This window comes from Pagrus major, chromosome 8 (assembly GCF_040436345.1).
Source record: "Pagrus major chromosome 8, Pma_NU_1.0".
In the NCBI taxonomy this organism is placed as follows: Eukaryota; Metazoa; Chordata; class Actinopteri; order Spariformes; family Sparidae; genus Pagrus; species Pagrus major.
In genome coordinates this window covers 6,894,803-6,917,656 of record NC_133222.1, presented here as the reverse complement: position 1 = coordinate 6,917,656, position 22,854 = coordinate 6,894,803, and the positions used below count along the sequence as shown (strand labels likewise).

Genomic DNA, 22,854 nt, shown 5'->3' with positions numbered 1-22,854 from the left:
CGCTTTCTGCCAAGTGTGTTCACATGCAACAATGGTGATACAGTGATCACAAGTTTAACAGTAAAATTCATTTCAGTGATTTATTTCTGATTTTATTTATAGCCCACAGTTTCTCACAGAGAGCATCAGTGTTGTAAGAAGTACCTCAAAGTCATACTTGAGTAAAAGTGAAGATATAATGAATAAATAAAAAATAAATAAATAAATACATGTGAAGATGGCTACTTGCACCTGCAAAGTAACTACAAATTTAAGTTATCAGATGAATATAGTGGAGTATAAAGTAGCAGAGATAGATATACTCAAGTTATGTACAAGTAGCCTACCTCAAAATTGTACTTAAGTACAGTACTTGAGTAAATGTACTTAGTTACATCCCATCACTGGAAAGCATGTTTTGCAAATATCCAACACAAGCGATCAATCTGAGTGCATATTTCACCTTTATTTTAACTATAATTACCTTCAGTCCATTTGCTTATTAGAGAGCCAGATGTAATTTGAACCCTTATATGGAAAAGCTCAGTATAAATGTTTCCCTTGTCTTCACAAATCATGTAGCAACAAGTAAAATATCTGTTCACCTGTTTGTTTTTTTCCCTTTGCCATTCATCTTTCAGAGAGAGAGGAGAGAAAGAAGCTGGAGATGGGGCGTATTGTAGTGGAAAACATGTTTTTTAAAAGACTTAATTTGTCACTTATTTTGATGAATGTGATCTGTTAGTCATCCCACCAGGTAATCAGAGTTAACCAATTAAACCTGTCATCAAACTATTCTTACCAAATACAATGACTGAAACTGTGTGCAGAAAGATGAATCCAGCAAGTTACAAAATGTTGATGCATCTAATCATATATGTGATTTGAATGAATGTAACTAAAATCGCCCAAAGTGAAACACATTTTTGCTGTTTTTTGGCACGATGAAATAGCACAAATGCTTTACATAGAAAGCCAAAACAAGAGGAAACTATAGGAGGAAAATGTTTAGTTTCTAAGGCTGATTATCAAATTTCAACCTCAGTTAAATGATATTATGAAGAGGAAAATGTATTTCAGTACAACATATGAACAGCCAAGCTTTCGTCTTGTCTCTCCTCTCAAAGTGAACATATTTTGGAACCAGGGATATTAGATTTGTGTCAATTATTCACACTTAAACTGTTACCTGGGTCACATGAAAGCCACCCATTTTAAATCAGAGGGTCCTTTACTTCATGCTGGGTATCAATTTTACTGTTTCTGTGACTATTACACCTTATAATTTAGGCCCTGATAAAACAGCCTCAGTTTGGTGAAAGTCAAGCTGTAATGTCAGAACAGAAGAGTGCGACCGATATAAACCCTCATTTCATTTATTGCCAGTATCTGTAGTGAAGAGTTCAGTTATACAGACTCTTTAACAGACATTTTTTTCGGGACTCGTAGTTTACTTTTCATCATTCAGCAGTGAAATCAGCAGTTTTACCTTCATCTCTTCGGTCCTCAGTTCACGAGACGTGTGTGAGGGAAAAAACAAGCTGATTTAAATTACTTTATTGATCTTAGAAATGGATAAACGTTTAAAAAAAACAACACAGTCTATTTTCTCAGGTATGTTCAAGGGTTGTATTACAACATTATCATTTTGAAAAAATCTGACATTATCTCACAAATCTGAATATGCCACAACACTTTCTTCATAAAAATAACTCTGTCAGCCAACATGGTTCCATTAAAAATCGATTTATAGTAAAAAATAAAATAAACAACAAGCTGTTATATCAACGTGTTGGATTTCTATACCATGCAATGATATTTATTAGGCTTTGTACTGTATGATATGTACTGATGCAAATGCATATAGAATATTACTGTTGAGTGAAAAACCTTTAAAATGTTCAGCGTAGGATAAAATAAAAAAACTATTTCTATTTCATTAGCAAGGCTTAGTTCTGTAGAAAACATAGCAGCTGTTTCAGAGTTACTACTTTACACTAAAGTCTAAAAAGGGGGAATAAAATCGCCTCAACTTCTGAATGAAGTCCATCTCTATTTTTCAACATTTCTACAGTCAGAAGGCAACTTAAAAAGACATATATTAAAATCTATATGGCATATTTTATTTGTCTTTGTTTTTCTGCTGGAGTACGCGACCGAGTACAAAATATCTCCAGAAGCCAGCTGGCAGGTGAGCAGTGGTGTTGCCCTTAATGTTCCCTCTGTCATCGGACGACAGTAACAGACAAAGTTCAGGAGTAGAAGTGGCTACTGGACTGCGGGCTTCCTCAAAACACCGTCGTTTGACACTGAAAGAAGAAGGGCACTAATACTTTCGGCTCATCTTTGAACGGTAACACTAAGAAGAAATGTGGGAGCATTCTTGGGGTTTTGTTGAGACAGGTCTGTGTGCGGGTGGAGAGGGGGTTGGCACAGAGTTTCATTCACAGCAGGACCAGGTCTCGTGGTGCTGTCAGTCTCATGCGTTGGAGTCCTCGTCTGTTACGCTGGGGTTCGGTGAATTTGAAATCTCTTTGAAGAATTCGTCATCTTTCAGCATGCTCTGGTACAGTGCAGAAGGAAAGAAAATATCAACGTTACGACCAAAAGCTGGAGTTTAATGTGTAATGTGTTCTGGTCGACCCTTAGATTCCTACCGTTAGGTTTTGAATGCCTTCAGAGAAAGCTCCGATCTGTCTCACAGTTCCCTCAGAGTCATCCATCTGTGAGACAAGAAGCAGATTTCAACACTGGTGACGATGTACACACGGTAAAAAAATACGAAACCTAATTAAAATAGGAAGTGTTTTTTCCTTATGATGCACATAACATCTTGACTTCAGATGTATGGTTTTTGCAGTTATATATAAAATAGTTTTCGGTGACATAACATTATTCTTAAATAGACCCTTCGAAAAACAAGCTCACCTGTTCGAGCCTGTCGAGGTCGTCCTCGTAGATTTGAAGCTCAAAGCCTTTCTGAAAGCTTCGTCCCTTTGGCATCTCCACGTCCATCGGACACACGTACTCCTCATTCTCATCCTGCTTTTTCTTCCTCAGGCTGCCAAAGTTACCAAATGACAGTTTCCTCGGCTGGTGTGAACGAGGAGAGCGAAGACAAAGAAATACAGTTAACATATCTTTGTTTTCTGAAGATTTTATGGGAGAAATGTATGATCAATGTGGGATTTTTGATTCTGTTTCTGATAAGAATGTTCAATTTGTGCATATCATTAAATCCACAAAAAAACCCAACATCTTCTTGGATATTCATTACCCGGGAATCCTTGTAAGCAGAAGTACTTCTAGTACCATCGACAATCTATATTCAAGAACTCATGTGTTACCTTGACCTTCGTGGTGGCAGTAAGCAGAGTGTAGTCTGGATTTTCAAGACACTCCTGTTTGAGCTGCTGAGCCTCTGAGCCAATGAGCAGGTTGAAATGTGTGGCCAGGTGGCGGCGCAGCAGCGTCTTGTTGGGGGGGATGTTCAGCAGCAAAGCCATGGTCTCTACGTTGAACCGCGGCTCCAGAACCTGCAGAGAGAAAAGACGTTTGAGGAGTGGATACTTTTAGGAGAGAATCTCTGTTTTCCCATGGAAGACTGAACACTCACCATCAGGCCTCCGTGCACACCGCTGCCTCTCAGGTTGGGAGCGTATTCAGCGAGGTCCACAGACCGCAGCCACTCCATCACCCTATGGTTGGTCCACTGGGAAATCTCTGCTGGAGAAATATTGTTCTAAGGGAAGAGGATGGAAATGTTAACATACAGCCAAAGCATTATAAAATGAGAACGCGAAAGAGTAGAACAGGCTGCTGAGCTCCGTCAAATGATTTCTCAGGTGGATGCACCTCGTCAGATGGCCTACGACGCAAACAGTTGGGCTCGTAGTTGTTGAGTCGCAGCACTTGGATGGCTCTCTTGATACTGAGGTGATGCAGGACGCTCCCAACTTTTAGAGAAAGCAGGTCATCCTGAGGGACAGAGTCAGACATCAATGGCTTAGTGTGATACCAAAACAAGTAAATGCAGAGAAGACTTTCAAACATGAACATTCCCTGACAAAGAAGTCTCTGTAAGGCTATCGCAGTTTGAGCAGAGACAGACGCTGTGGTATTTATTCAACACTGTCCCAAATATGGAGGGTGAGATCAGGACTCTTTAAGCCATAGTCCTAATGCGAGATGGCACCGTAATCATCAGAGCTCCTTATCTGCGGGGTCTCTAGAGGGAGCGCATGTGTCTTGCCAAAACACTCACCACTGTCATGTAGTGCAGCATGCGACCGTCCACCCTCCCCTCATCAAACTGGGTCTTATACTGAGGCAGGCCGATGTCATCCAGCCATCCTGTGAGGAGAGGGAAAAAATAAAGTGTCATGAGAAAGGAAGTTATGTTTACAGTGAAGCAGGATTCAAAACATAGAGCATTGGTAACTTCATGTCTTTAGCCGGTACTCACTCGTCACCCAGTTGTAGTCCAGCTTTCCCTTGTTGTCCTCCTCCTCTGAGCCGAGGGCCTGCAGAGCCAGCTGCAGCTTCTTTCTGTGCAGCGGGTGTTTGATTCCCAGCTCCTACGCATCCACAAGAAGACATGGAAGGATTATACACAACATCTGCAACAAGAATACTTTGCCTGTCTGACAGCTTTGCTAAACTAATCTAATTCTTCTGCTTCATCTCACCCTCTCCAGGTCCTGTTGTGAGGCCTGTAGAAGCGTCTGACCAGAGGAGATCCACACACGAGCCATGTTCACATAAAGGCCGAGCCCCTGGTCCTGCAGCCAATCACACACCTGATCCTTTGACCAGCGTGCAAAGGGAGCGTCAACTTCACTGAGGAAAGGAAACGAGAACAGAAAAGTCAAAACTTTTAAAAGTATAGTACGTACACATTTGTGATTTCTTCATTATCCTCACAAAGACTGCTTTGTAAAAACACTCACATGATCTCTGAATTTCATTGTGCTCCAGAGATTCCAAACACAGAAACCACATTCTGAGTCTCATTATTCAGGCTGAATGCACAGACTTACTTGTTGACTCTCTGGAGGTCACGAGACCAACCCAGTCTGGGTCCCGCTGTGGCTCGCACTCCGCCTCTCTTGAACTCACCCTCTGACAGGTTGTCGTCCAGGTTAAATGTGGTCGATTGACTTCTTTTTAGCCTTAAAAAAATGATATTCATTTTTCAAAAATCTAGCTGAATCTGAACTTTTATATTCATGTGTTTCTTTTGATCAAATCTAAAGATCCTCATGTCATTTTCTACTTACTTCCCAAACAGCTTCTTTATTCCTTTGGATTTCTTCTTGCCCTCTGGGGTCGTTGGGAGTGTGTGGGTGCTGTCGCTGTTGGTCGACCTCTGTGGCATCCCGGCCAAATCCAGATGATCGGTACCCTGTCGCTCTGTTTCAGCTACACAAACAGATGCCCACAGAAAATCATCAACATCTTGAGCAGCAGTGTGGCAGACATGCTCAGGGCCAGTCGAGGGACCCAGAAAGAAAGAAAGACACATGACATCACCTAGATGAACTAGGAGGTCATGGTGCTTTGCGTTAAAAGCGGTTTCCTCTCTAGTATGCATGCATCAGACGCGGCTGATATCTGAATAAAATGGTCTTATTGTATTAGATAAAACAGGGAGTTCATTAGTTGTTTTGTTTTAGCTATTTAGTGGGATGCCTTCAAGATCCAAATAAATCATTTGAGCTGATAGTCTGGATCTCGACATAGATTTCGTTTTGGTGAAGGGGTTTGAGAGTGAAAACAAAAACATGCAGGCACGCAAGCAAATCAACATACACAACAGACTGGCTGTATGTTGGACGTATAGTGGGTAGTGACAAGGGTGTGGCTGCTGAAGCGCTGCAGCTACTGAGACGTGATATGATAAAAAAAGATGTGAGCTGAATGGATGAGCTTAGAAAAGGCACATAGGAGGTATTCAGTAGTTTCCTTTGTTGCCTTCGGAGAACTACTGCAACCCTACAATGACCTGCGGTCAATACTGTACCTAGCATAGGCGCACTTGCACTCCGGCTGCGGTCTTCATGTGTTCACAAAGCACACGCAACACGGGAAAGGGTCCAACAGAAAAAAGAACAAGACAAAGGGCAGAAATTATGATTGAAATAACAACAGGATTGGAGAGGTGGAACAAACACAGACACAGACACGAAAACGCACATAACACAAAACGAAGGGCACAGAAACGGACTTCCATAATTAACTGGGGACCACAGTTTGTGTGGGCTGCAAATTATGGTCTTGGTCCATGTAGTATATTCCATGGGTGTGGCTTGGGAAAATAAAAAGCGGATCATGGTGGAAGAAAAACCTCCAGGGAAAGAAATGTCACTCTCCAGTAAACAGCCAGTCAGTTCCACAGATATCTTAACATCTAAATGGCATCAAATACAGACCGAGTCACCTTTTACAGCTGCTGAATCAGGTGGTTTGCTCTTACCCAGGTTAGGTGTACTGTTTGTCTTCTTGCCCCCACGGATCTTGAAGAAGCCCTTTCCAAAAGATGAACGAGCCTTTCTCGAGCCAAAGCTGTCGTCTTCCGCGGTGGCAGGCAGGTTGGCAGGCAAGGTGGCAGTGGGACTCATGGGGGGCTTTTCACTGATCTTACTGATCTCTTCACTTGTATTCTGAGAGAACAAAACACATATGCAAAACACATTATTTAGAAATATTTTATCTTTAACTGCCTAAAAAAAACTGTACTGTGGGTTATTCTAAGGGTTAGAAACACTATGAATGCTATGGTGTATTTTACAGATTTCTGAGACAAACAGTATGAAGACGAGAGCAAGAGAATGAGTAAAACTTGTATCAGAGACATTTTGGTGAAGCCATCTTCTTTTTTCCTACTAATCAAACACCACTCAAACTGTGTTACCTTCACCTTTTCATTATTGCTCCTATCCAGCTGGTCCTGGCTGCCAGTCTTTGTGGCATCTTGGCTGCTGAAATGACAAAAAAAACAAAACAATTCACACACTTTCACTCATGACAGTGTATTGGACCAGAGCCCATCTCACATGGTCATGAGAAGGAGCGCTGAGGGGCAACAGGATGTGAACTACCATGACCTCTCGAGTGTAACTTAAAGAGGGCTACTGAGGCACTTCCTCTCACTCTGTTTGCGTAAGCAGGCCGACACCTGTTTTGTCCATTTGCTGCAGCCATACAGAGTAAATTACTACTCTGCTCTCAGCAGCACTCTGTAAACAAATGTGAATTCAAATGGTACACAGACAAACTGAATATTGAGATAACAGCGTTAACTTAATCAATATGTTACAATCTTTTCTAATAAGTATGTTACTATGTATTTTAAACAATACAGCACAGCTATAAATATTGAGGGGCCATGGGACAGACATTTTCAGCATCCCATTTAAAACAGTTTTCATTGTCAGTATTATGATTCAGTGTTGATAGAGACATATTTTCAGTATATCACTTGTCTACTTGTTACTGTAAATAGCCAAATGTTCTGAAAAGCTTGTATTCATTCAAGGACATGAGTAGTGGCAAAGAAATTATGACTTAAGTAAAAAATATCATTATCTTCTTTAAAAAAAACATCTACATTAGCCAAACTCCACCTGTAACTTAAACTGCAGTGTATCAATGCATGTGAATTTTTCACCTTTCTACGTCTGTCGGTGCAGTCTCTAACAGTCGTTCTGGATCTAAAGGGCTCGGTGTGGGTGAAGGTTCTTCCATCAGTCCATTGAGGCTCTCCAACTAAGCACAGATATATCAGAATGAGAAGACATAAAACAAGACAGAAAATATGCAGCTCTAAAATCCAAGCGAGCACTGTCTTAAAACATTAACTTGCATATTCTCCCGGGGCCGTGAAAATGCAGCGGTCTAATTTTGCACACAGGCTTAGAGAACTGACGGGAGATGTTATTCAATTAATTGGATGTCGAGCCCTTCAACACTCATTTCACAAGTGTGAAATTTATGTGAGCCATTAGTGTTTTACTGAGCATTTTAGAGTTTAATAAGATTTGAAGCTGCTTGAGGGGAAAAAGGTAAAAGCTACAGGACAAGAGAATCTTTTGTCAGCTACTCATTAGCAATAAATTAGAAACAATGACACACACACACAAAAATGACATTAGTAAACAGTGGGACATTGTTTTAGTACATCCTATCTGCTATTATTTTTTTCAACGCTGTATATTGTTAGTAGACAAACCTCGTCTGGGCTCTTCCTTGTCAGTTGTTCAACATCTGTCATTTCATGATTTTGCAACTCCATAGACACAAAGCTGACGGGCAAGAATGTGATGGATCCATCACTGTGAATCTCGACATGCTCGTTATCTTTGGTTTTCTCTGTAAAACACAATGAATAAGATGCAATTAAAGTTGACATGTAAAATATAAGCTGTTTTATTTGGCATCGATCAGCCCATCTCAAAGCTCTGAGCAACAAATTTATCTGACAAGACATGTATCCCCTCTAGACAGCCACAAGTCCAATGGACATTAGATTAACATCATCCATCTACAGAGGATTTATCTAACCTTTCTTTCCTTGCACTGACATCACCATGTCTTGAACTTTCTTGTACCGCAGCAGCGACTGCTTCAGTTCCTCAATCTTACGATCCTGCAGAGGAAAAGACAATTAAAACACAGTGAGGCAAATTTTCAGAAGGAGATCTGAATCAATTGGTGCAACACAATCACAAACTTGTCAAATGTACCTTCTCCTCATTGGCTGCCATCAACGATTCAACTGCCTTTTTCATTCTCTGCACTTCCACATCTAATGAGCAAAGAAAAGTGATTAGACAAAGAACTGTAGTGTTCACGTGGGGATGGATAGTAAGCCTGAACACACAAGGAGCAACTGGAGGATTTACTTCATTCAGACCACACAGGCTGCAACGTTACTGACTGTCATTACAGTAACATCACAGCCACAGTCTTTGTTTTGTAAGAGTCCTTCAAACAGACGTGTAATGTCCTTGTGTACACAGGTGTTTCACTTTGGTAGAACATTTTCACTTTTCAGGACACACACAGCTACAAGGTTCTGTGAGCAGTCAACCCTCAACATTAGCAGTCCTTTTGATTTTATCTCCAAGTAATATAAAATAAAGCTGCATTATTTTTGTCTTTTTGTTTTTCCTATGAACAATCCACACACAGTGCTGGTAGTGAGAAAGTCACTACACATACTAACACATTTGTAATAATGTTAATATCTGCGCAACCTTGGGTAGATCATCTGATTGCAGTCGTCTGTTGTTTATAGCTTTGGTACCTTGGATACTACTGAATGCATGAAAGATATAATATGTAACATTTCTGCATTAAAATGTCTTCAAATGTTCAGAGAAGTGTGTAATTTCATTCAAAGTAAAGGTCGGTTTCATTTGGTTGCCTGTTGCTTTGACTTCAAGGGAAACAACAGATGATATATCAAAGAGTGAGAAAGGAAGTCTGAAAAAAACTTGAATACATTTCTTTGTCGTTCTGCCCGAGTCACGTCAGATAAGCTTCAACGACAACAGTGGTTTTTAAACCCGAACATCTCCCACGCTATTTCTTGACGTCATCAAGTGATGTCTTTGTTTTCACTGTAGGTTTCACTGAGATTTTATCGTTCTAAACATGTGTTGTCCAAAAGTATCAAAATATCAATATTTTTGACAACTTTAATCTCTAACAAGAAACGTAAACACACTGGTAAGTGCTTTAAAACATGTTTGAAGATGTGTGACATACATCATATAAATAAGAAGTTTTGTTTAAAGCCTCCTGTACAACTCTAGTGATGTAAACTTCTGAGCACTATCTCTGCAGGGTCATGTTGAGGGAGTCTGAGCCTGAATGAAAAATGAAATTGTTCTACATAGGTGAAGTATCACAGATATAAAGACACAACTCACAACACTGTCACATGACACTGAACATGAACACAACATTACATATTAGCGGGGCACACACTGGTTGATGATGGGAGCAGTGGAAGGTTTAGAGGAGTTTGAGGAGAGACACTGAGGGGAACAGGAGGTGATTATTGTTGGAGGACATGAGGCAGGAGGATGAGTGAGCAGCCTGAATGGTTATGACAAACAACACAATTCATTCCTCATTCCTGTTGAAAACACAAAGCAGACATTCCTCGCTGCTGTTGGTTGGACAGATGCACAGCTTTTGGATGACAGGGTTCCTACACATCTTTTCTTTCAAAATTACACTTTTCCAGACTTCTATTTGACATCTTAGTACAAAAACCTAGAAGTTTTTTATGTAAATAAACAAGTTTTAAATACAACTGTTATTACGTATGTTATGCGGTGACTATGTATGCTAATATGTTGCAATTCAAAGATATTGCCAAATTTTCCTTAAACTAATTTGGTCATGGATGTCCAGATTTGTAAAGTTCTAAGGTTCTTGGGACAGGCTGCGACATACAGGCGTAGAGGCAGCTCTGCCTCGGGTTTGGGCGTTCAGTTGCACGCCAAACATCTTGTGGTGCCCTCAACATCAATGTCACTCTGGCCTGTGATCTCTCACGCAGTGGTAAATGTCTCGACTGTGCTGGCTGCCGGCTCCAACTGGCATTAAAAAAAACACTACTTGCGTGATCAAATTATTTTTAGATTCAAGATTATGCAAGATAGATTTAGTTTAAATTCTGAATTTCATTTTTAAAAAAGGACACAGAATAGGAGCAACAGTCTGGAAACACATATTTTTTACACTCTTCTCTTCCGTCCATACTTATCCACACCTGGAAGTTACTAAAATCTAATTCCATGCTTTTTCATACTGCGTAGGAACCCTGGAATGACCTTTGTTCACTTTCCTTAAAAGGGTTGACAACCGTTGGACAGGTTGGTGATGTGGTGCTCTGTGGTCAGGTTTTAGCACTCCAATGGGTTATAATGGACAAGCAGAGTTCAGGTGGCTCATGCTCGTTCATGCAAACAGGGGTTGCGATGGGTGCAGCAATAAGGTGCAACAATAAACACAGGCATAAAAACCCCCCTTACGTTTTTCTTTCAGCCTCTTTCTAAGAGTTTCATCTTGATGAGAGACTAAACGGGACAAAGAGTTATGAAACAGAAACTGGTTGGTTACAGATTCTGACTTCTTATAGAATTATCCTAGTGCTTTGCTACTTATAGACAGATAAACACGTGTGAACATGAATTTAAACATCATGCATGTTCATCTTCAGTGGGGGTTGCTTTTCGACTGGTTTTCCCACCTCTCTCTGTGGGATCTGCACTGCTCGAGGCGATGGCTTTGAAGCCTGTCTCATCCTGTAGCCTCCTCATCTCTCCGTCTTTGCCCTCCAGCTGCCTCCTCAGTATGGCTAGCTCCTCCTGTCCAACAGACGACAACAGTGAGGAGATTTCCTCCACGGAGACACTACCCCCGCCCCAACACCCCCACCCCAACTCCACACTACAAACAAACCACAACACAAAAGGTTCACAGATGCTGACGTGGCGTACAGGCACACAGGCCACACCTGCTCATGTGAGAGGTGAGTTGTAAGCACTCACGTCTGGGAGGGCTGAGGTAAAATCAAATACAGGAGCCATTAAACAAAAAAAAGTGTTTTAGTGAACAGAAAAGGATCAAACATGGTTACAGACACATAAAATTGTAAATAGGTTTTAATGAAGATCAAAAAAAGGAAATCAGTGGGACAAGTGTGAAGAGGGATAAAGAAAGACACAGAGAAACACAACTTGCCAACTCTTGACAAAAACCCAAAATTAAAGCATACCTGTGGTTTAAGACACTGGTGCAGACTTAGGAAGTGACTACACTTGACTTTTTGCATTTCGCTGTACTGCACATTTCAGTACATAGAGTGATTTCATTGTTTGCAAAGTGACATCATTCTGCCTAAAATAGCAACAAAAACAAACTTGGAAAACTGCTGCAGACCAGATATTATGTTTTTTTCCCTCAAAAATAAAAACAGAAGAGGAGCCAAAGGGAGAGGTCAAAAACCATAATCATACAGCAAGCAAAGCAGTCATCCTGAGAAAAGCCAACCTTCATAGCCTGGAGTTTGTGCTCCTTCCTCTGTTTCTCATACTGCATCTGGCCCATTTTGATTTTCAGGCTAGAAAGCTTGGCCATTAGCGACTAGCAGTAGAGAGACAAACCAAGGAAGAGAGAAAAATAGAGATGCAAGAGGTGAAAGATAACGAGGTCAAAGAGGTGGAATACCCAAAATTCAAAACAGAGATAGTTATATCAATTCAGAATTGAGTTATTGAATTATTTGTGAGCCTTTTATAGAAGCAGGAGGATATTTTAACCTGAAAGAATGTGGCATGTTCTTGTGAACTGTTTCAGTTGTGAATCCGCCCAAACAGTTTTTAACTATTTCAACATCAAGAGGGATTAAAAAAAATGTGTTGAGCTGGAGGAGTCAGCGCTGGAAGATATTTAACCACCCAGGAGAGAGTAAAATGTTGGTCATAAAACTTTTTCATATAAACCCTGGGAGTGTGACAACTTCCCTGTGACAACTCACCTTTGTGGATTTAAGTTTCTTTTCGTACTGCATTTTTTCACTCTCCAGATCTGTCAGTCTGTACCGCAGTTCATTCATTTCAAGAATCAGATCCTAAAAGAAAAGAAAATGTATGTCACAGAATGGTAGTGAAAGAACAAGCAAACTCCTAAAATAAAAGCCATACAATACTACTTTTCAGTTAGAAGTTCAAATCAAACTGGTGGCACTTGGCTTTTGGTACTGAACAGTAATGTCACTTTCCAGAAATCAGAGGGAAGCGTGCATGCACTCATAGCAGATACGCTTGTGACAGCGTAGGATGTAAACATTAATGGCGTCCTCCTCAGCTGACCTGTACTTTTAGCTAGCTTAGTTTGCTATCCTTTTGTCCATGGCTACATGCACGCTTCTTTCTGTGCGGTGATATGGAAAGAAAATAGTTCCTACATGAAATTGCTCAACAAGGTCTGTGGTTTATCTTGAGGAACCCAGTTATGATTTCTGGAAGGTGACATTACTGTTGAGTTTTTAAATGTATTTTGGTGTTTTGAGCACCACAAGCCAAATGCTATCTAGTTCTATTATATTTTAGAGAAGACCAACATCTCTTCTGCTTAAATCTCCAAAAAACAATCTAGATGGATCAATAGCACTACATGCAAGAGGATAAATATGTATGTTTGATTTTGGGGTGAAGTGCCCCTTTAAAAAGAATTGTACACATCTAGCCTAAGGTTTAAATTCCATTAACCACTCTGATCTAATCTAACTCAGCCTAACTGGTACAGTCCAGTATAAATACACTAGAATCGTTTGAAAGGACTGAATTCCTTGAAAAGTAGACGCATCAAAGCAGCAGCAGTGAGAAAACGAGAGGAAGCTGCCGGCAGAGGAGAAGTGATTTATGTGCAGTGAGGCGGAACATGGACAGCAGCTTTTTTGTTCCAGTGGGGTGGAAGAGACGGCCGCGCTGCTGCAACAATAACATGACGTGTTTGAAAGCTTTCCAAGTATTCTGCCTGGTTCACCCGGGAGCAGAAATCTCCCTCATCTCTGGTAAACAAATGATTGACATCTGAATGTTTGTAATCTGACCAGAGGGTAGAAATTTTTTTTAAAAAAAAGGTAAAAAACAACTGTTCAGTAAAGTTTTTCATTTATATTCAAGACAAACGCAGCAGGCACATTTCCCATGGATAGTAAAGTGTCGTTTCCTCGAAGAGCTTGAACTCCATCTGACTTTTACTTTCTTCCTCAACACACAGCTGCTGTGAGACTGACAATAAAACAAGTCCCTCTCCCACACAGGTGTCAGACAACATGAATGAGTGTTTGTTTGGTGTGTGGGTAAGTGTGTGAGGTTAGAGAGAAAGGACATAGGCAGAAACAAAGAATTTCTGTCCTGTGAATGAGCTCACATACCTCACTGTCCCTAAATCTGTCAAAGTCCAGTCCGTCCTTGTCCATGGTGTTCAGCTTCAGCTTTAAGTTGGACACTTCAGACATCAGTTCGTGCTTCTGCGTCTCCAGCGCAGTTCTGCAGAGAAGCTCCTGCAATGATACATGGTAGTAAAAACATTGTGGTTGCTATGCAGTTAGTATTGGCAGTGCAAACAACATTTGGTGGTGTTGTCTGGCCTATAATGATGATGATTTCCAAACGTGCAAAGGTTCAGAGCTTTGTGCTACAGAGAAACACATCTCAATAGCTGACAACAAGCACAAGGAACAAACAAAGCAGATGTTTGCTGACAGAAGGACATGAAGTCAGAGCTTCCAGTTACAAGTCAGTGTCTCTTCCACACATGTGAACCAGGCTTTCGCTGTTGGGTAAATCTTGATCCTGCGTACAAACAGTTTGTCCTGAGCTTCGTTTCATATGACACACAAACACACACCTGTTGCAGCATCTCCTCAGTGGCGTTGAGTTTATCCCTGTGCTCGTCCAAACACAAGTCCAGGTCTCGAATCTTCTCTCCCTGAGCCTCCACCTGGTCAGTCAGCACACTCACCTGCATGGAACCACAAAGTTACTCCTTTATATTTCTAACATACATATGCACTAGAGATTTTAGTCTTTGTGGAAATACTCAGATCATCCAAGCATTCCTGGATTGGTACCTGAAGAACCAGAGACTCCTTGTCACTCTCTAGTCGGGAAAGCCTCTCCTGGTAGTGGTCTCCCCCACCCAGAGAGATGTGCCCATTAGACTGCAGGGAAGGAAGAAAATATATAAAATTCAATCTGTTAATCTTACTTCAATTGCTACACTGCACAAACAAAACCTTACATGGCTGAGAAGGAGACTCAAATTCAGACTGCTGTACACAGAGTGAGTTACAGCGTTACACAAAAGCTCTGGCATTTATCAGGCCTACAGCCCATCAGTCTCCCAAACAGCACTCTGGTTCCCAAGAAGTCAGCATGTTTCACACTGGCCGTGACATTCACAACGGCAGCATTTCATCTTCCATTCTCTGAGAACTCAGCAGAGGAGGACAGTTATGTTTTCGCTTAGCAAACAAGTTTGCCGTGTACTTGCACACAGGACTTTTAACCCACACGTGTCTGTATTTGGAGAGTTTTAATGCGACACAGAGTGAGCACAATCAGAAGCAAACCAGATGTGCTTCAGCCTGTTTGGAGCACATTCTGTCCAAGCATGGCAGACAAAACCCCTGTATGGTTACACAACTTAGCGTTCTCTTTCCATCACCAACATATCAAGGGTAAAATGGACAGAAAATCTCAATATACTATATTGTACATCTTGTACCATATGTCTAGATAAACCAGTTACGTGACATTACCAGTGAAACTGATCTGACCTAAGGCTAGACCTTTCTCAGATCACAAGACTATTAAGATCTTCAATTCCAGCTATTAAACTAAAAGATTAACATAGAAAACACATTCTTGTTCTCAACTAATGATGAAAGCTCCACACCTGTGCCAGTTGCATTACCTCGTCTGTTCAATATCTCCAATAAAGAGAGTCTACTGCAGCATGTATGCGTCTTACCAGGTGACCATGGAGCCACTCGACCAGACTGTCAGCTGTGGAGTCAGGGATCTGGCAGCGTAGACTTTCCCTTTCCTCTGTGTCCATTAACTCCAGGACGCTCCTCAGGTCTTCCAAAAGTTGAAGTGCCCTCAGGCTGCCCATGAAAGGAGAGGTGGGTGACTGGCAGTCAAACAGCCCATTAGAGTAGTCCAGAGCCTTGGAGCCTGAGGGGGACGAAGCACAATGGAGAAGTGAGAAACACATTCAAAAAGAGCTAAAATCCAAAGAAAGACATCACTAAGAAATTATTTAGACTACTGCTAATAACAGCACAGCGGAGAGGACAAGGGAACATTTTTGGCTCTGGTCCTCATAGTTATTAAAGCACACATATTAAAATTCACTGTGCCCCACATGAGACAAGACTTGGGATCTGACAATTTGAGATTGTGATTGCTAGTACTTTGGTTTACTGGTTTACTTCCTTCACACAACCTCATTGACAAGTTGATCCACGCTACAAGCACGGACCAATGGAGCGATGTTACTAACAAGATTGCTATGCTGATTGGATTAATTAGTTTACATGGCTTTTCCTTGAGGGATTTACTGGAAACGATGCAACGTGAGCTATAGCATGCTAGCAGCATCGCAAATGTAGAGTTTGAGCCAAAAAATAACTATCTTTAACCCAATTTTGTTTTAAATAGTTCGAATTGAATAATTCACAGGCTATTTTAAGTCACGCTCAGGAAGATTGAGTAATAAGATCACAGTTTAGATTGTGGATCGCGGTCAAAATTAAATAGATCTGACATTTTGTGGGCAGATCCCCCAACCTCTAGACAAGACTTCAGCTGCCTTTATGTATTACAAGTACGATTGTGGTTATTAAATGGTAGTTAGCAATCATAGGCTGAACTAAAGTGAGTAATTCCAATCATATTATTTGGACTGAAGTTGGACATTAATGGCACTGCTTTGACATCTGATCCTGCCGAGCCACACCCAGTCTTTCTAAAGCACTTTTCAATACTACATTGTGTGGATATTATTTCAAATGGTCCCTTGATGCACAATGCAAGTTGGTATTTATATTAATGTAACGATTGCAACGCTGGTGAACATGGCTACAAACCAAACAGCCTAAATAAGAACAGAATAAATGCTAAAACCTGTCTTGACAAACATGAAGCTCCACGCTATACCGTCAGCTCTGCACATTGGATCAACAATTCTGCAGGAGAACTTTACCTGCTATAATGCCGTCCATCTGCTCCAGAGCGGCTGCCAACATGTCGCTGGCATCGGACATCATCTTGAGTCACTGATAAGCCTGGGAGGAGGAATGACACCATGTAAAAAGAGCAAACCTTTCTAACTTCATAACTGTATTTTACTCACTTTGTAAACTGAATGTGTGTATTCTCAATCGTATTGAAAAGAGCCAGTACAGTAATGCTTTGTAAAAAAATATCTTTATGGCACTGGCACTTTGTACCAAGCAGTAACACATGAAAAGAAAACAAGTAACCTTGACATAAAACAGAGGATTTCAAAATGAAAACATCCATGATTATTGTGACTACTAACCCAGCAGCACGATGCAGAGATAACCACAGTTTAGTCTGAGGAATAACAAATCATTGTGGCAGCCGCTCTGTGTTGTAAATGTCAACAGTGTTGGAAGAGGACAAATCCAACAACCCAGTTACAGTGGTGTTCAGCTTTCGAGGCTAAAAAGTGCAGGAACGTCGCTTTAAGCATGTGATTATAAAAAAGGTTCCCACCCAGGAATTAGGCCCGAACTGCAGTACATCCTCAACAACCCTGCATGCCTAAAAAAGGACAGTGCCTGGTGAAATGGCGTGTTTGTTAGATGAGCTTGACTTTACAGAAGCAGTTAAGCTGAGCGATATTGTTACATGAAGACCAGGGGTCGGTGGCAGCTAAAAAAATGAGACTGAAACAAAAACAACTGAAAGAAAAGGATGCTCTCTGCCGAGGTGTGAAACCCTCTATTGCTGCAGAGATTTTATGTTAGCTTTGTCAGACTGATGAATGCATTTCAGAATATCAATCAGGCCATTTACCTAAAATATTGGCAAAATGAATGTCCTGCCAATAGGACACTGGACTGGCTCTGTTTGGAGCAGAGTGAAGACACATTTTAGTGTCCCAGCGTTGGACATCTGCCCAAACAGCACAACAGACCCTTTATCACTGGACGTTTAATCAAAAGGCTCTGCTGTACATTCACGCATGCCTAAACATGCATGCACATTCACTCATCTGCATATACACGTGCACAAACACACACGCGCACCTCTTCTTTTTTTTAAATCGGCTGCCTCACATCCTGGGAGTGCCCGACGCGGCACCGTTTTCAAACTTTATGGAAACCACCCACAGACCTAACACTGTTATTTCAGCATTCCTTTGGTTACATGTTTCCATTATGTGTAAAATAAGCGAGCCCTAAAACGTAAGGATCGTCACAACACAAAGCAGGCTGAAGGAACCAGCATGCCATCAGTCAGCTCCATCGTAAACTGCTGAGTGGTTTCCAACAGTAAAATGCTGGATGTGGATGAAACGCTCCTCGCAGGCTGCCTTCAGTTACTGCCTGTCCCACTTCTTCTACACATGGGTTAGGGAGACGTACAGCATGACATTTAAAAAAAGGCAGTGCAGACAGAATCCAACAGTCAGCCTACTTCGAAAGGACAAATTTACACGCTAGCATTTTAAATTGTTAGGGAGAGAAATACTCAGATTTCTTGAAGAATTCAAAAGACGGCATTTAAAATATGTTTTCACAGGGAACCTCAAAATATCTCGCCCACTGAAAAACTAGCAATGGCCTAATGTCAGACAGACACGCAACATTAGACTGTAATACGTGAAGACAACAAGACAATCCATTCCACATTTATGATTTCGAGCTGAAACGATTAGCAAAAAAATTCTGCTAAAAGAAAAAGAACAGACTCAGGGAAGGGACCTTCATTACTGTAACGTCCCAGAAAATACATCCACTCTGCTGTAGGTCCATTGGAAAAAAAAATATATAAGAGAAGGAGAATATTCAACTCACTAGACCTCTACAACAAATTCACAGCAGAGGAAACACAGTCCTTAACAGCAGATTAAACAGACTGAATTTGGATTGTGATGACTCAAACGGGAAAGAAGGCCTGCAGGGCATCCCCTCCAAAACCCTGAGTCAGCTGTTCTCTCCCGACCGAAAGGCAAACATGGGTTAAGTTAACACATGGCTTTCAGCAAACATACTTCAAACACACCCGGCCAAGACCAGACACGCTGCCCAGATACCCGCTGTCCATGTGCGTATCGGTGCTAAACAAGTGTCAAGGGCGTGTCTGGGCACTTCATCCTGGATTCAGTGGACACAAAGAGTCCAGAAAGATGTCGGCACAGAGAAGGTCTAATTACAGAGAGATGCACTCTGTCCTCAAGTCCTGGGATGCCTCTATGGTATGTAAGTCATATGTAAACACAAGAGGGTTGTCTAGCAAACAGACAGGGTGACTTTGAAAATGTTGTCTTCACTAAGGCTGCAACTAACCCTTGTTTTTGTCGATTAATCTGTCGATATTGATGTTTATAAAATGTCAGAAAATGGTGAAAAAAAACTACTTGAACCGATTAACTGATTGTCAAAATAGTTGGAGATTAATGCAAAGGTTGACTAAATTAATATATTAATTTCTGCAGCTTTTGTCTTTACTATGGATCAGTGTTTTAGGGCTTTTGTGCGATCAAATGTCAGAAAATAGTGAAATGCTCATTTTGTTTTCCAAGAGCCCAAAGAGACATTCACATTGCTTGCTCTGTCCAAACAATTGTCTAAAGCCCAAAAACATTCAGTTAACTATTACATACGACAAGGAACAGCAAGACACCATCACATTAATGCAGCTAGCCCCAAATGAATGTTTGGCATTTGTGCTTGAAAAATCCACTAAATATTTAAGCTCAACATGCTTTCATTTTTTCTTGGATTAGAAGACATTATTGGAGAATATGTCTGCACCTATGTTGGCTCTTAATTAATATGTGCAAGCTTTCTATGAAAGGAGATGTCTCAAAAATCCCAACACACAAGCATCACTCTCAAAAAACAAAGTCTCACTGTCTGCTCTTCTATAAGCAGCACTTACACCAACCATAAGACACACAGAGAGTCCTATTGTTCATGGTCGCGGGGTATTTTGACTGAGAGGCATGAGAAGACAAAGACAGAAAAAAAAAGTGCAGTGCAGTCCAACGCTACAGTACACATGGCATTTGCACTAACACCTGCCTGCAAGTTTTCTGCTTAGAGCCTCAAAACAAAACCAGAAGAAAAAAGAGAAGAAGAAACGCATTCAAAAAGCAATCGTGCCCTTTGGTGAAAACAGCCATATAATCCATGGAGACATGCAGAGAATAATGAATACAAGGGGGAGAGTGGACCACTATAATGGCTTTTTACAAATCCTTCAGCTCTGGTCCCTTAAGGTTGGATGAACCATCACAACCCATCCACACTGGACACTGCAGAGAGCTGAAGTGGGACAAAACGAGAGACAATCTTGTAGTTCCTCAGTCCCGAATGACCAGTTAACTACAGTATGCTCTTGCACACACAGGAAATGGGAAACAAAATAGAAACCCCCAGGGCCACATGTCTCTGAGGGGGGAATGTCTTAACAGCAGCCATGCAACTGGCTTTAACAGCTTGTGTTGAGACGCGTTGCATTGGTGGTGAAAAGGCCCGGGGAGAAAGGAATTTGCAATCTTGGCATGAATCATACAGTAGTTGTCTATCCTGCTTCTCTTTTTTTAATCCAGGTGAAGGTAGTTTTTTTTTTTTTTTTTAAATCAGTGTCGATTCCTGTGGACATGAGCAGATAGGTCTCACCAAATGATGACATTTTCCATGTTCTGAGTCATGCAGGCCCTGACTCTTTGTTGTTGCCCTGAGTCTTTACCTTCACACAATGTTTCCGTGAGAAAATCTCAACTCTGTCATACCTCAAACTGTGAATGCTCTATTGAACACTACAAACCTTAGAAACTGCTCACGGGTAACTTTTCTTTCGGCATCACCGCAGGCACCGACCATATGCTGTGTGCAAGATGATTATGCTGTGAGCAAACAGTGATTTGATCTCGTGACGGGATGAATGTTTTCGTCTCCAGGTTTAGGCGTGCATGAAATGAAGCAGTGCGGTAAGAAGGCTGTGTGTCCGCTGATTCACCGGGTGTACACACAGTCAGGGCATTCAGCAGCCGCCTGCAGGGCGCTGCTCTGGAATAACCTGCAGCTATTTCCAACCCGAGTGAGCAGGCAGAATACATCATGACTAATTTTACACCTCCAAACAACGAGGCCTATATGAAGACGAGATGCGGGTGCAAAGCTGAAAGAGCCTTTTCTTTACATTTAGTCTGGCTGCTGGAACTAAAAGTAAGAAGCCCACAGGGCGTCCGTGCAATGGGTGATGCAGTGTGTAAACACGCTGAACAAAAGATGGAAACTGAGGTCTTGAATTAAAGAGCTTCAATGTGATAAAATCTTCAAGAATTTTTCCTGCCCGTACGTATGCAAAGGATCACAGCAGCAATTTAATTTATGTTGGACAGCAGCACGCATTCTTTTCACATTAAGTCACGACTGCGCTGCTTGTATCTGAACTCGACCTAGAAGTTGTTTATCTTTGACATTTATGCAAAAAGCCATGCAGCACTGAATAGTGCACACGTGGTGCAGAGGGTTAGGTTATGTAAATCACAACAGCAGAAAGCTTACACACAATTGTTGTTTAGCTGTGTGTAAAAAGAGAATAGGGCTGCAACTAAAGATTATTTTCAGTCTTGAGTAATCTGTTGATTATCGTTAGTAGATTAGTTGTTGATCTATAAAATGTCAGAAAATCAGCCGAGATGATGTCTTAAAGAAACGAAAGATGTTGTATAGAAACCAGAAAAAATTAACATATAAGACTTTTATATCTTAACAAATTGCACAAACCAATTTATCAATTATAGAAAAAAATAGTGCAGCTCTGCACAAGACTATAAAGCATCGCTCCATATCAACTAAAACAGTTTCTTGTTTCAGTTTTAAAAGGTCAACTTCCAACATTTTTGTAGCATTGTTTCTACATAAATTCCTTGCATTTTTTGCCGCAGTCAAGACTGGACGAATTTGAAATTAAGATCCCTGGGGGTTTTCCCAACATGTGAACATGTTGAATGAAGACTCTTGAGTTAAACCACAAGGAGACACCTCAAATACCACAACACACCTTCATACAGCATCTCACTCTCCAGATATGGGAGTAAGATAAGCTCCAAAACTACTAAACTTATCTTGTTTTGAGGCTATTCTGTTGTTTAGAAAAGCATTTGAGACTAACCAAACAGTCTTAAGAGGTTGCCTGGAGGGCAATACAACAGCTGATCATATTTCCTAGCTGTTAAAAACACAAACCCAGACAGTAAACACTGGACAAACTTGCTAGTAGAGTTTACAGTCTGGGTCCATTCATCATATTCACTACCAAAGTCAATCTCACCAGTCAGCAGCACCTCGGGGCAACATCAAACCAGATGAGGTGTAGAAAATGGTGAAAGAGGTGGCCCCGGGCAGTGGGAGTAACTAACCACAATGTCTGGCTCTGTCTGGAGCTGTGGCACAGTCATAAACCAGCGTTAGACTGACTTTCTCACGTCAAGAAAACTTTACACCCCCGTTTCAGGATTCACACTTTGTTGTAAAACATTAGCTAACGCTTTTAACCAGATGAAAGTATCAGAGAAACGTCAGTCTGACTCATAAAACTAACTTTAACTCCAGTGAGGCTTTACGAGCACTTGCTGTCGACGTTTTCTGACGTGCAACAAGTGAAATAAAAGTGAAATGTAACTTATTTTGCGAGGGTGCCCATAAGTCCCTGAAGGTAGCACAGGAACTTTAGAGGAGAAAAAAAAAAAAACAAGTGAACGCAACCTTTTCTTTTCGATCCAACGGTCGCAGCTCCTGAACCAAAGTTAGTGGAAATCACAAATCACAGCCCGAACAAAAGAGTATCCACTTACCGGAACTCCACTCGAGGAAAAAGTCGGGATTTTTCCGTTAGTTTGTCCCCTCTAATATTTCCAAAAAGCCCGCAGTGCTTGGTTTCTGAACTTCTCCGTGACCACCAGTGTTGCCCCCGGTCGTCCGCATCGCTACGCCATGATGTCGAAGTGACAAGACCGCTGGAAAACTTGGGACGTCATGGAGACTAAGCCCCGCCCACCGAGTGCGTGGATTGGCTC

At 41.3% G+C, this 22,854-nt stretch overlaps 1 protein-coding gene across 4 annotated transcripts; it reads right to left on the bottom strand.

Annotated features, from left to right (window-relative positions):
- Nucleotides 1–1,521: 1,521 nt before the first annotated feature.
- Nucleotides 1,522–22,753, bottom strand: ppfibp1b (PPFIA binding protein 1b). 4 transcript variants are annotated; one of them, XM_073471631.1, is made up of 27 exons: nt 22,633–22,753; nt 16,777–16,858; nt 15,541–15,746; nt 14,639–14,728; nt 14,416–14,529; nt 13,940–14,068; nt 12,536–12,628; nt 11,246–11,363; nt 11,028–11,072; nt 8,724–8,785; nt 8,542–8,626; nt 8,210–8,349; nt 7,649–7,746; nt 6,899–6,959; nt 6,455–6,641; nt 6,002–6,034; nt 5,259–5,400; nt 5,019–5,150; nt 4,668–4,818; nt 4,445–4,556; nt 4,244–4,332; nt 3,835–3,957; nt 3,596–3,721; nt 3,327–3,515; nt 2,908–3,072; nt 2,637–2,702; nt 1,522–2,542 (listed from the first exon to the last, which is right to left on the bottom strand). In XM_073471631.1, the coding sequence occupies exons 2-27, from the start codon at nt 16,838–16,840 to the stop codon at nt 2,459–2,461; spliced, it is 2,904 nt and encodes a 967-aa protein (XP_073327732.1). In that variant the 5' UTR covers nt 16,841–16,858; nt 22,633–22,753; the 3' UTR covers nt 1,522–2,458. The 4 variants fall into 4 exon arrangements, with proteins under 4 accessions (XP_073327732.1, XP_073327729.1, XP_073327730.1 ...); XM_073471628.1 differs by lacking the exon at nt 11,028–11,072; XM_073471629.1 differs by lacking the exon at nt 11,028–11,072 and having other exon boundaries at nt 6,899–6,956.
- Between the last annotated feature and the right edge of the window lie 101 nt (nt 22,754–22,854).